Source organism: Odontesthes bonariensis, chromosome 20 (genome assembly GCF_027942865.1).
Source record: "Odontesthes bonariensis isolate fOdoBon6 chromosome 20, fOdoBon6.hap1, whole genome shotgun sequence".
In the NCBI taxonomy this organism is placed as follows: Eukaryota; Metazoa; Chordata; class Actinopteri; order Atheriniformes; family Atherinopsidae; genus Odontesthes; species Odontesthes bonariensis.
Window position 1 is genome coordinate 7,104,605 of NC_134525.1, and position 14,997 is coordinate 7,119,601.

The 14,997-nt window shown below is 38.4% G+C and overlaps 1 protein-coding gene across 1 annotated transcript in view; it reads left to right on the top strand.

The window, feature by feature from the left end:
- Nucleotides 1–14,997, top strand: part of LOC142370128 (cadherin-18) — a 100,725-nt gene that overhangs the window by 55,051 nt on the left and 30,677 nt on the right. The window contains exons 5-7 of the mRNA XM_075452573.1: nucleotides 2,520–2,687; nucleotides 3,694–3,881; nucleotides 4,674–4,927. Of these exons, the coding sequence (XP_075308688.1) occupies nucleotides 2,520–2,687; nucleotides 3,694–3,881; nucleotides 4,674–4,927 (610 nt within the window). The remainder of the gene's footprint in view (nucleotides 1–2,519; nucleotides 2,688–3,693; nucleotides 3,882–4,673; nucleotides 4,928–14,997) is intronic.

A 14,997-nucleotide genomic window follows, 5' to 3' on the forward strand; every position in this document is an offset into this window, starting at 1 on the left:
AATTTACTGCCAACTCTCATGTCAGTTTACTCTGATTTAATTAGGGTAAACACTCAGCCAAAACTAGAGTAAATATATGTTATTACCTTTAAATCAAGAAAGTAAAGACTTGTGATAGGAAGTATAATATGCAGAGGGATCACAATAAAAAAAAATCCATTACAAAACATTTTATCCATGACATGATCTACTGTATATATGATAAACATATACCAACATGAGCCTCTAGATAGATAAATCGGGAGGAATCAATGAGCTGGAGTTTATTCACAGCACTTTGAATTCGGCTTTAAAAATTCTACGCACAGCTCTTTCATAGAACCACCCCCACCTCAGCAAGCTTATATTTTAAGGTATTTTAAGGTTTTGTGGTGATTGCAAAATCATCAGACACAAGGTCAAATCTTGAATTTCATTTTTCAGCAGAGACTGATTTCTTCAGCAATTCATAAACCTTATTTTATCGACATTTGACTTTTAGGTGTTATTAATCTATGTTGGTCTGTCCTGCCATTGAAGATATATTTAGCCTCTTTGTTCATTCACTCCTGTTAAATCCAATTTTGCTAGCAGTCGCTGGGACCTCAGCCACTGTTCTATGTGACAAATGATGTGTAACCTTACCTTCATACCACTGACTGCTTTGCTTCTTGACCCACTTTTAGTGATTATTCAGCCTGAGACTAAATAATTACTCTCTGTCTGTGGGGTCTTGAAAAAAATAAAGAGGAACATTTTCTTCTGTATAACACAGTGACTGTATGTCTGCCTCTTTCACGAAATCAAGGAACTAACAAAACTGCATCCATAAATTCGATATTGAGCCTATAATGACACTGCTATTTGTGTTATATTGGTGTATAACAAGCAATTTAAGCAAAAGTTCAACAGAACAATTCTATTTAATGCTAGCTGATACAGGTCTTAATATTTCTTTAGATTTTCCTTTTCAAATGACACATAGCCATTTTATGATAATTAGATAACGAAGGATATTCAATCACAGTATGTTTATTACTTCATAGCACAGAAAAAAATGCATTTGAGTCTTCTGCCTTGTTGGCTTTAAATCAGTCAATACAGCGCTTGTCCTTCAACTACAAGATTAGACTTCAGCTGTATGGTGACTGTTTTTCCAAATGTGAAGTGCTACATATTTTATTTTGGGTCTAAAAAGTTCTGAAATGAATCTGGTGCCCTTGGCTGCCAATGGATCTACAAAAATGTAACAGTTCTATTTAAATCAGTCAACTAGGTCATATTCTAACATATCATTAACACAAGTACTAGTGTTGATGATATTTTGGCTGGCGGAGAAAGCGAATACAGTATATTTTATAGATAGATCAGTTTCATGTTGTTGACTATGACTATTTGCATTAAAAACAAAGAAAATTGTAGCATCCATGGCTTCTTCACATAGAACTGGCTGAAGATAAGTTGTTATACTATGACCTAATGCATTACCATCATTCATGTGACACATGTGACACGCTCTTTCTGCCATGAACCACATAAGAAAATAATACACCGGCTTTAGTGACTTATGTCTTTTTTTAATCCTCTTAAGTCATCTTATACGTGTTGCTTGTTTTGATTGCTACTCACCACGGTAGTAAACAATAGCAAAAGATCTATTTCACCCAGTGATCCACATCAAATCACCTATTCCCAGATCTCACTGTTCTCAGACAGCCACTGTGTATTATTGCAACGTTCACAAGTTCACAAAAACATGCAGTGAATGTTGGCCAGAGGGTCCTGGCTCAGGGGAAAGCACTGTTTACAATGAACACAGATATAAGGTTGAACAAATTAAATCAGGCTCCACGTGCTGGTGTGGTTCCAGGAGCTAAGATTGCGTATTAACCTGTTAACACAGACATAGAAGCAAACACAAAAAATTAATATAAACTAACAGACAGTACAGGCATGCACACAAACACACACAGATAAATATATGTGCAAGGCATCAGCTTATTATGTCAATAAATCACCTTACACCCAGCAACACAGGAAGCAAATACTGTCCCTGTGTTTTTGGCTTGTCAGTAGGGTACTGTTGGTGTCTCTGTAATGGGCCGATGTGCAGTGATATATCACAGTGTTAGCTTTGTGAAAGTTCATAGCTGTGCTTGCTGTGTAACTGTAGGAATAGATAAGACAATGTGGCTGCCTTACAATGTTGCATTCTGCCCTGATACAAGGTTGTATTGTAATTCTACAATGTAGAAAATGGGGAATCAGAGATAAGTCTTGAAAGTGTGATATATTGCTGTGTGAGTAGCCCATATCTGAAAGAGGTTAAAGTGGGGAAACTGTTTAAATCATCTCTTTTTACTTCTTATTAACATATCCAAGGCTTGATTGTGTATATAATTTAGCAGTGACTCATGTCAACTCTGAAAACCATGTCTGTATTTCTTTGTTGCTACTGACCAGTTACTGTTATTCTATTAGATGCATATATTTCATGAAAACTTTTCATTTACAGTAGTTTGTTTCCTCCAATCTTTCAGGAATCATCAGGACCGCCTTAGCAGACATGGACCGTGAAGCTAGAGAACACTACACTGTTGTCATCCAAGCCAAAGACATGGCAGGCCAAGTCGGAGGCCTCTCTGGCTCCACGACCATCAACATCACACTGACAGATGTCAATGACAACCCACCCATGTTCCCCCAAAGTATGTACAATCACAAAAAAAACTCTTTACTCTTTCGTGATTATCACACTGGTTAGAAATACAGTTGAATGCTCTCAGACATATTAAGCCTTTAGCAGAGGACCCCTACGGCAGTTCCCTGACGGAGTAGTAGTGGACTAGTAGTTTGGACTAGTAGTGTGTAGTCCAAACAGCATTTGGAAGATTTCTAGAATGCCTTTTTACTATGGTAGCGGAATGATGGTGTCTCCTTTGAAAATCATTGTGACAGAGGAATGAAAGTGCTCTTGAAGGCTAGGCACAATATTCTTTATAGAAATTTCTTCTGCTTGAAAAAAGGATAAAACATGAGTAATTCAGTATTTGCAATCATAAAGGACTTTCATTTTTTTTTTTCACACAGACATGAATGAAATAACAGTATAACAGTGTTATATGAATGATCAGAGAGCAGATCATTGATAATTGAAGCTTCCGTTTTGCTTCAGACCTATTCAGTTCTCTTCACTATGATATATAATACGTATTGTGTGACTCAGCAGTCTAATATTGTGGTAAAATTTTCCATAATTAGCAGCTTAATTAGATGAGCATTCACTAAAACTCTCTGTTTTGCAGTCTGAATTTTCTTCATTTTAATGATAACCATAAGTTATGATAAAGCCACAATTCTTTGCCTTTTGAAAGTGCCTCATCAAGTATAATCCCCCTCAGCCCTGAGTTTTTCATTTGCTCCAGTATAAAAAAAAAAAAAAGACAAGGAAAAAATGTTTTCTGAATAATCATCTGCCTTAGAATTGGATTTGCTTCACTGGAGTGCTATCAACCTCGGTTTAGCATTTAATGCCAATTGAAGCACTGCAGAGTATTTTTAATGACATTCCCTCAGGAAAAAAATGGTGACAGTCAATTTGCTTAGCTATGCCCTTTTAGGAGAACATTCAGACAACTGTGTGGGGCGAAGAAGGTTGTGTTTAAAACCATTTTTGCTGTCTCAAAGCGAATTCAAATCAATGTTCATCCACAGAAAATTACCAGCTGTACGTCCCTGAATCAGCTCAAGTCGGGAAACCAGTAGGGAAGATCAAAGCTAACGATGACGACCTTGGTGCCAATGCAGACATCAAGTATAGCATCATTAACTCAGAGGGGGCCAACATGTTCTCCATATCTACAGACAGAGACACGAGAGAGGGAATTATCAGCCTGAAAAAGGTGAGGACTTTCCCATTTTAACACAGAACTGGGATCTGTCTTGCAAGTAATGGCCCTTTAACTCATTGGCTGCCAGCCATTTTCAGTGCAGAGAGACCCATACTGCCAAGTGTTTTACAGTATTTTGACTGATTTTCCAAGACCCACAGAAAAAAGTAGACTCTTCTTTCATCGGGAAAAAAAGGTTTGTTTCTACCATTTTCAGTCCTTTAGTAATAGACAGTAGAACATAGGTTGGTTTTACCAAAAACAGCTGTTTTTGACCAAAAAATTGAGAAAACAAGCTTTTTTTTTGTGCAAAGTGGCACTGCTGCCACCTTGCGGGTAATTTTGCCAGTATATTCTCTGTTTAGTGTTTACAAGCCTAAGATTTAGTGACAAACTCCGCTAGATTGTTCCCCAGCCCGCTCCGTTAAAAAACGCAATTGACGCCTATAGACGTCTTTGGCAGTCAATGAGTTAATGTCCAGATGAGGATCGGTCACTGGAATAGACAAAACATGACTGTAATAACCACCGGTGATAACATATTCAGAATTAGACTAGTTGCAGACATTGCTTAAGCATCCATAGTTAGCCTATGTTTTTGTGAAATGGGCAGCAAGAAAAAGACATTTTCAGCTCAAAATCTGGGGAACGTTTGACAACACTGTCTACATATTTTCATATTCATTACCATTTTTTTTTCTCTTCGGCAGAGCAAGTACAAATGTGATTTCAGAGCTGTGAGTGTAACAACCATGTCCTTTGAGCATGCTAATCTTATGGCCCTGTGGTGCCTTTTCCCTTCAGCCTCTGAATTACGAGAGAAAGAAGACCTACACGCTGCACATCGAGGGAATGAATACACATGTGGATCCTCGCTTTTCATATCTTGGTTCTTTCAAAGACACTGCCACCCTTAAAATCACAGTGGGGGATGTGGACGAAGCCCCTGTCTTTTCTATGGATTATTATATATTGGATGTTTATGAAAACTCTCCAAGTGGGACAGAAGTGGGCACAGTTACAGCTCGAGATCCAGACGGCAGGAACAGTCCTGTCAGGTAAGATACTCAAACTACATGCGTGTAATATCTGCACATTTAGGAAATACTTCAATAAAGCACTCTTTCAGTTGACTGGCAGCCGATGTAATGCTGTCAGTTTGTCAACTTACTGGTTCCCAAAAGTTATTCAGAATACGAGTTTTCGTCACATGGATTTTCAAGAAGCCTGTTTACTATTCCTGCCCGGATTATCTGGCTGATAAAAATGTGTTTTCAACGGAAGCTTGTGTATTTATTAATGCTGTGATCTGAGCTGGAGGATTTTTTTGGCTTTATGGTTGACTGTCAAGATAATGTCTCATAGAGAGAATGTTTTGTCTGTGCACATGACAAGGACATATCAACCAATAACAGTATTTCCGTCTGAAATGTTTTTACGACTGCAGCTCAAAATTCAATGCCATGTACACCAATGCCATATCATCATGACCACTGACAGGTAAAATGAAAAACATTGATTATCCTGTTCCACTTGCACATAGAAGTGGGTGGGATATATTCTGTCCTTGAGGTTGATGTGTTGGAAGCAGAAAAAAAAATAAGGATCTGAGCGACCTTGATAAAGGCCAAATTGTGATTGCTAGACTAATGGGTAATTGCATCTGTACGACTGCAGCCCATGTGGGATAGTAGGAGAACTGGTGAACCAGCAGCAGAGTAATGGACATTCAAGGCTCATTGATGCTTGTGGTGAGTGAAAGCTGGCTTGTGTCCAATAGAAGAGCTACTGTAGCTTAAATTGTCGAAAAAGTTAATGCTGCTTCCAATAGAAAGGTGTCAGAAGCGCAGGTGGGACTGCTTAGCAGCACATCAAGGTTCCCATGCTGACCCGTTTCAACTAGCAAAATTGCCCACAGTTGGATTGTGAACATTAGATCTGAACCACAGAGCAATGAAAAGAGCCTTTTCTGATGAATTATGTTTTCTTTTGCATCATGGGAATGGTCAGGTCTGGGTGAGTTGTTTACCCAGGGGAAAGCATGGCACCAGAATGCACTATGGGAGGAAAGTGAGATAGCAGGGGCAGTGTGATGCTGTGAAACTTGGGTCCTGCTATTTATGTCCAAGTTACTTTCACAAGTACCACATACCAAAACATTGTTGCTGACCAAGAACACTCTTTAATAGAAATAGTATTCCCTCATGGACACTTTCAGATGGAAAACGTGCCCTGTCACATTGCAAATACAGTTATAGAATTATTTAAGGAGGCTCAACTAGTTTGATGTGGTGACTTGGCCTTTAGATTTTCAAAATATCAATCCAATTGAACATTTATAGGATATACTAGACCAGGGGTTGGCAACCGTAAACACTCAAAGAGCCATCTGGACCTGTTTCCCCAGAAAGGAAAACACAGGAAGCCTTAAAACCCTTTTGACATCTAACACTGCATATATCGTTTTTTATCTTTATGCTATCTATATATAAAAAAAACTATAGTATGTTGCATTTATGAAATGAATGAACTGCTCCAGAGAAAACAACATTTTATTTCTGCATCCAACAAAAAAATTTGGTACTCTGAAAAAAAAAAAGGCACAGGGTTGAAGGTTTCTTTCAAATAAAATACTCCATGTCTATTGCCTGTTGCCTGTGGTATGAAATGCGCTATATAAATAAAGATGCCTTGCCTTGCCTTGCCTTGCCTTGCCTTGCCTTGCCTTGCCTTGCCTTGCCTTGCCTTGCCTTGCCTTGCCTTGCCTTGCCTTGCCTTGCCTTGCCTTGCCTTGCCTTGCCTATTTGAGTCCCAACTTAAAGGATCTCCCTGCAGCAAATCCATCCATATATTTTTCAGCAATGGCTATGGGTTTATTCTGGAAATGTCTTGACTTTTTGTTATTTGCCAATTTCTCACCACATATTAAGCATACTGGTAAAGCAGTCTCATCAGCAGTGAAAGCAAATGAATCTGCCCACGTAGCATTAAACTTTCTGTTTTCTTCAGAAACTTTGCTTTTCTTGGATTTATCCATGGTTGGCCTGCCGGGGGTCGAAAAGCTCATTAATAAATAAATCGTGTGGCGTACATCAGCAGTTGTGAAGCTTATTTTGAGCAAAAAAAAAACAAAAATAAAATAAATTTGAATTAGTTATTTATTATTTTGTATTTATTTGTTTATCTAAAGCCACAGGGAGCCACAGCAGAGGGATAAAAGAGCCACATGTGGCTCCGGAGCCGCGGGTTGCCGACCCCATACTAGACAAACAAGTCCACTCCAGCGAGGCCTCACTTAAAATATCGCAGGACTTTAATAATCTGCACCTGACTGCTCTGAGCCTGACATCACTGCATACCCTCAGTGGTCTGATGGAGTCTATGCCTCAACGAGTCACTAAAAATGGGGACTTTCCTTAAAATCAGACAGGTGGTCAGAGTATCCTGACTGTATGGTGGATGTTCAGTGTGTAAATGTACTTTTTAGATGAAAATATAAAGTTGACACCTCAGCATGTGTCAGTGCATATGAATTGCTAATAAACGTGAAGTAACTTGTGTTTTGCATTGCCATTATGAGATATCCTCCAGGATTTCCCAAAAATGCACATCCTCTATACAAATTCACCTCCCTTCTAAATCTGCAGTATTCATAGTGAATCTCTCTTCTGGTTTTTTTGGGTTTTTTTTCGGCATTTCCAAAGATCTGGTCATTTTATCTGCAAGCTTGAAATTAACCTCAGGCAATACAGTACTTTGCACATTTGTATGCACTCTAAACAGACACGTGTGTGCTGTTGAAAAAAACAATAGCAGCCCTAGGCGGTGTACAGAACAGGTGCCTTGTTACATGGCATTACATGGCTTTACACTCTAGCAGCTTCACTGCCTGTATTAATTTGAATTCTCTCCATATTCTTGACAGAAATGATGGAGTAGTCCTGAACTTTATACTCCTCAAGAGATTAAGCATTGCTAACATATCAATAAGAAGCAATATTCTGTTGCTGCTGCATGTAATAGGATCGTATTTGCAAGCTTTGCCATGGGCTGCAGAGCCTAGGGGTTTTCTAAACAGCAGTAAGCACTGAGACTTATGAGCAGGAATGTGAAATGTTATGGTGGCTGATATGTTATTGGCCTATTAGCAAGAAAATTCAATGATTACTATTCTCTAAAAAGATTGTAGCTTGCATCCAATAATGCTTGGCTGCAGACACTATAAACCTGGTTCCAAGTGGGGATTGTTCACATTCTGGTCTGGCCTTTGCCTCTGCTTTCTGTATTGCTTACTGTATTTGGATAGGCATGTAACGTGAGGAGAAATGACCTGGAGATGATGCAAGTTTCCCAACCACAGCAGACACTAAAAGTCATATTAACCAAACAAAAACCATCTCCAAAGATTACAGGAGTAATAAATCCAGGCTAACAAGCACAAAAGTCAACTGGGACTCTGGTATTTGGCAAGCCCCAAAGCTCCCTGCAGCTCTGTTTGTTATTCTCTGGCACATGGCATGTAGTTTGGAATGAATGGGACATGTTGAGGGTAGTGAAAATGTATGACAGCTACCACCATCGGCCGAGTCAAGTCAGGCATTTGCAGTAGTGAACTGTCTCAGCACTGAGCACAAACAGGTTTGCTGAGGCACAAGTAAAAAGCGTATATATAAACCGGAAAACTTCCAGAGTTTGTTCACATTTCTTCACAAAGTACTCACACATTTAAATGTATATTTGAATGGTATAATACTTCTATTTACCCTATGTATATGGCTCCCAAGAGTGTGTTAGGCTTTTTTTTTTTACTTTTTTGGTATAAGAATAAGAGGAACAAACAGCATAAACTTGCAGAAACATTTTCCCTGTAGTGAGTTGCTGACCCGCTAAAAAGCTAGACTTCAACTTACAGCTTCCAGAATTGAAGGTGAAATTGAAGGTATTTTACTCACATTATAAGCCCATAATCATGAGCCAAAGATCCTCTTTACATTTCAAGTATTATTTTTCCACATTTCATATTTGTAACGACAGTACTTGTATTGTACTCTGAGTGCCTTCTAAAGGCAGGTAATCCAGGTGTAATGTTGCACATGAATGCATCCTATGTTGACACAGATGGAGCAGCAGAGACGTAGCTGTAATTGGGAGTGCAAGGTACAGTGCAGCTGATGCTCTGCAAAAATGTTGCTCAAGCTGTGCTTCTGTGTAGCTACAGTGTAATGAGGTTTAAAACAAACACACTGTTTGGATTGCCAAAGTTTTGGTCTATTTGCTAAGCACAAGAAGGGCACAACTAAACTTCCATTTTTGGACGTGTAAAATGTCGACCTAACTAACAAGAAGATATGACAGGAAATCCAAATAAGGTTTCAGTGATGAATACAGTTTCAAATTCCAGTCATGAAAACCAGGTTCACTGTGTTATTTTTCCCCAGCAGGCCATTTAAAGCTGCAGTCTGCAACTCTTTTTCAAGCATAATGCCTGGAACTGTCCGGGGATTCTGAAAGTAGTACATTAAATACCCCAATACAAAAAAAATGAGTTCTCTAGGTCCCCTATATGTTCCGCTAGGTCCCTCCAAAGCCAGCAGGTTTGTTTACAAAATTGCAGACCGGACCGGTAAAAGGTAACCAATCAGGTTACGAGCTGGGCTCTGCTGCCTGTCAATCACCGATTGTGCACACGCGATACAAGGTAGGCTCGTCCCCACGCTTATTTATCTAGACTATTGAACTTCATTACGGGCTAATCTACTTACTGTGTCTTCCATGATCGCAAATGACAGGTGAGTTGATGAATGAGGAGTCGTGTAGGCGCATCTGGCGTGCACGTCTACGTGCACGAGTTCTCATGTGTTTTGAAGGGGCGGGACAGGAAGTTGAATAACTTTTTATTTTTCGGTTAAAAAATAAGCATTTCTTGCATTTTGCGACTACGGAGGTCACCGTTTTCAACTTCAAGCGTTCTGATAGATCATGTAAACTCTTAAAATGCCAAAAAGTAGGACTTTACGTATGACAACAACAAATCTTGCAGACTGCAGCTTTAAAAAGAGTCTAATTGTAATGAAATTACTGGTCTCACAAATCTAAAAAGTCTCTGTTAAACTAGGGAGATTTGACAAGTCTATGCAGTATGGTCTATATTTCCTGATTATTTTTGCATTTGTTCTATAACGTTGACATTATAAGCATAAAAAATGTACACATATACAAAATGTAAAAAATGTGCGACTGTATCAGCCACAGCAAATCGATAATATTGGTTATTGCCTTCTATGTTTTAGCATGAGGTCTGTGGTGCTGAATGAACTTTAAAATAAGATGAAGACGCAGGATGAAGATTGAATCTCTGATTCATTACAGGATCTTAAGAGGTTGTGAAAGATTGTTAGGAAACAAGAGGATAATATACATATAAAAGAGTTTCTTTGTTGCTCCTCTGGGAAACCTCATCCATTCCTACAGTGCATCACATCCAGTGTTTACCTCTTAAACAAGAAGACAGCAGGAAGTTTTTCACTGACAGTCTCTCAAATACAAAAAGTTATGTTGGCTCTGAATGTGAAATGCAGCCAGCATCAGTATTTGGCTCTCTTTGATCATCGGAAGTCTGCCCATGCAGCAATAAAACAAACATGTAAGTGAAGTGACATTTTGAATTTGGAGAAATGCAGTGAAATTGACATCTAAATAACCAAACAAGGTCCTCGTGAGACATTACCTCTGGTTGCTCTCGTATATTATCATAATAGTCAGGAACACTTATGAAGAGTTGTTGGCCTGGTTACTTTAAAGCTCTTCATATATGTAACACAGTCTTCTCACCTGGTAAAATTTTTAGATAGTATTTAGTAAGAGGGAGCAGGAGCAGAATAACTATTAGAGGAACAAGTCTTAAACAGATAACATGAAATGCAGGACATTTGATTTTATGAAAAGCTGCGTTAAAGGAGATCCTCGTCAGCTGTATTTCATCAAAATCTGTTCAAGTTAGACATGTCTACGGCTTGTTTACGTTTTTATTTGTGTGATAGCATACATCTTCTGTTAAAGATGTAATGTAGAGCAATAAAACTTCATTCTTCAAGTGTTTGTTACCTGTAATCCATGGAGCCAGCAGTGCCCTGCTTATCAGAGCCTGCGAAACAAGGAAGTGCGCTTTAGCCCCACTCAGTTGAAATCTGTTCATTGTACACATTTCTGCTTAGTTTTGCATTTTTAATTTGTATCTTAGAACTTAATCATTGTGAAACAACCCAAGATCAATGTTTTATTGCTCTGATTTTCTCTTCTTTCTCTCTCCTCATTCATTCTTGATCTCCCTCAACCACCACAGCTCACGGTACATGATGTCCCCCCAGCTTAAGTAGGCATAACTGGCGGAGTTTCAATATCGTGTTTACAGACAATAACACCTATTCCTGTTGGACAACTTAAAGTTAACAGATTGTACAGGCTAGTGTATATTAAACCTGACATCAGTAAGAGAGAAAGCGGTGGGTGATATTTTTAGCATTTACTTTGCTAATAGGTATTTATGTTTCCAGATCTCTTGCGAATGTACTGCTTAAACACAGACACGCCTCAAACAACATTCTGAGATTATTTTGAACAGTTTCTGGCTGCTTTCACAGAGCAGGAACTTTCCTCAGGGACTCGCATTCCTCTAGGGGGTTCTTTCCCAGACCTGTACCATTTCTACTGCACGAACGATGGGATCTCATTTCCACTTTTCTGTCTAAGAAATCTCACGTTTAATCTCCAAAATAGTAAAAAAACTTTCCAACTTTGTCAACAAAACATTAAAACTCAGCCATTCATGCCTGTTTCAATGGGCGAGGTTGAGGAGAGTGCAGTGCAGACTGCAATGGGTGAGCAAGCTTAAAAAATGAATGAGGAGAATGAGAATGATGACAAAGCAATGAATCAGAAAAATCCTTTTTGAATGTTTCAGAGAGGTTACTAAATATCTAAAGCACAAATAAAAACACCCACACGTCAAACCTGAAGTTAGATGCAATTGTATGAATTTGTGTGAGTCAATTGCACTTCCTCATTTTTCACCGTCTCGTTTGTCCTCGGTCCGTGTGTTTAAGTGTGATTTTGGTCACAAAAAAGCTTATCTTTAGGCCTCTTTGCATACCCACTGGCTTGCTTTGGGTGTCTTTGGATGTTGCATGGATTTAATTGTCTAAAAGTCCACACTTTCACAGATGTGCTCTAAAGAACATTCAAGGCAAGGATAAGAGCTGGGCCATACATCAGTATTTTTTCCTCAGAAGGAAGATATGTTGGACACACTGTATAGCTGTCAGAAGTGTCAAAAGAAATGCCACATGAGTGTAATCTCAGTTTGTCTTGCAGAGTAAGGTGCAGTAGTTAGCCTGGTAGAATCTTGATGTCAAACGAGCAATAGCACTATGTAGATTTAAATTATTTGTACTACAGCTAAGATATCTCAATCATGAGAGAAAAAAAAACCTTTATTCTGATGTTATCTCCGTTTCAGTGTTTGTCTGAACAAGCCAGATTAGCATACATTCCAAGCTCCAGATGGCTAATTAGCTTAACGAACAACACTTAACTAATGGCCAAATTAGCAAATCATTAAGTAGGCACCAAAACTATTTCTCACCTGTCATTTCCCAACTTATTTTTCTACACGTTGTTCACACCTATATGCACTGTGCAGTTACACTGTATTTCATCACAACGCTTTGAATACATATGTTTAGGACGATGAAGCAATTCCTCTGTTAACAATCTGACCATCGCATAATCATTGTGTGTTTGTGTTTCAGTCCATGCATTGTGAACCTCTTACACTGAATCGGACTTAGTAAGTACATGAAAATGCCCTATGGTTGTAGAGGTGGCAAATTGTGATTCAAGAAATGTATATAAATCAGTTGTTTGTGTTGAAGTTTCTGTCTTAGAAACTCAATCTAACAGAAATGTTAAAAGAAAAAAGAAAAAAACTGCTGCATGTTCTCTTTGGGGGAAAAAAAATGATTCATGATATTATATATGTCAGTACTAATCTGTGATAGACCATTATCCACTGATGACATCAGTCTGGCTTTGATAACATGAAAATTCTTTGATCTTTTACTTTGAAGTTGCTCTATACAATAATACATATATGGCCAAGTATGTCACAATTAACAATTAATCGTAAAATAGTAATTGTTTACAAAATTCACGATTATGGGTGCATAGTCATCATAATACTATTAAAGTATCTGAACAGAAATGGCTAAATTAACCTTACAAATACAATTTTACTGATTATTTTCCACTACTTTTTCGTTTCAAGTCTGAAGCTGTGGGCACAGTATACATGACATTTGCAATTTGTGATTGAAAGACCATGTAAATTCTTACATTTATAGTATAATAGCTGCATGAAATGAACAGATACAATTCAGTTGACAATTACATTGTTCTGCATGATAGACTAAAACTTCCTAATCTTGACAGCCCTGCATATACGGTTGCATATTGTATTTTGAACTAAGAAAAAAACAAACCACGAAAAGATTAGGTATCTCAAATAAGTGTGTGCCCCTATGAGCCTAGTCATTTGCTTAATGTTTTAATAAACATTCGGTTAATAAAGTTTCTTCGAGGGATGCAAGTTACAGTGGTGATCAAAGGATCAAAGGTAAATAAAAAGAAAGGCCAAGCTAATTATTTCCAATTAAGGCGGTTATTTCCCTATACAATTTCTCACATGTCAACTGAAAATGTTCTACTCATGGTATACTATGCTGGGAATAAATGCTGGATTAAAGGTGTGAATTGTTCATTAAACGATAAATTAAATACACAGTATTTACACAGGAATACACAGTCAATGCTCATTTCGTGCTTGAACTCGTGAGAGGAGCAGCTCAGCCCATCCCTGCTTTGTATTCCACAGGCTGCTTGTAGTTTGATAACACAGTTGCTGGAAAGCCACTCCAAATCTGTAAACGCTGCAAGTAAAACAGTCTTTTGTCATTATTAAATATTGAAAATGATTGCTCCTAAAATATTTGTTTCAAGAACCTACTGTCCATTTTAAAGCAGCAGAGATTATTCCATTCACGTGCTGAAGAGGGGGGACCAGGCTTTGAAAATCAAGCAAGCATCAATAAGTCCCCATTGGACTGGGCTGCTTCTGCACCTCAGCGTGGTTTGGGTTGACTAATTCTAATTAATTTACGGTTTTGTTGTCTGGTTTGATAGATTTAAACCAAGTTTGACATTCACATAATTCCAATTAATATTTGTATTTCTAAGGCCTCAGGCGGACCCAAGGTCAAAAATGTGAGTGCTTGCGTAGTGATCTGAGGCATTTACCAAGGTGTTTAATGGGAGACACCACTTATTATACAGAGAAATCAGTTTAGTGTTAATGAGCACTATTAATCTGTGAAAACAGTTGTAGAGCGTCATCCATTGCTCTACAGGGAGTTTTCCAGAGTTGATGATACATTACCCAAATCTTTCCATATGAAGTTGTAAAGATAACGGTGTTTGTCAAGTTTGGTGTGGTGGTTAGCACCATCGCCTTACAGCAAGAGGTATTCCAGGTTCAATTCCCAGCCTGGGCCTTTTTATGTGGAGTTTGCGTGTTGTCCCTGTGGGTTCTCTCCAGGTACTCCAGCTTCCTCCCACCGTCTAAAACCATGCATGTTAGGATAATTGGTCACTGTGTGGCCCTGTGATGGTCTGGCGACCTGCTCAGGGTGTACCCTGCTTCTTGCCCTATGACAGCTGGGATAGGCTCCAGCTGGATTAAGCAGGTATAGAAAATAGATGGATGGAAGTTTTATCATGTTGTCACATACTTTTGTATCGTATAAATTAGGGCTGGGCAAGGATTAAAATCTTTAATCTAATTAATCACATGATTTCCCTGATTAATCGCATTTGTACGCAAAATCCAAAAATGAATCCAAAAGTATTGTATAGCTTTTAGCATTTAGTTTTATTTGAAATGTGCTGTCATATGAATGAAAGTGCCATAACATTTGTTGTGCAAACACACTTTTAACATCAGCATTTTTATGTAGTTTTTATATAGAAGCCTCGCTCCACTGTCTGTTTCCTTGAATGACTTGCTGCTATCAGTTGT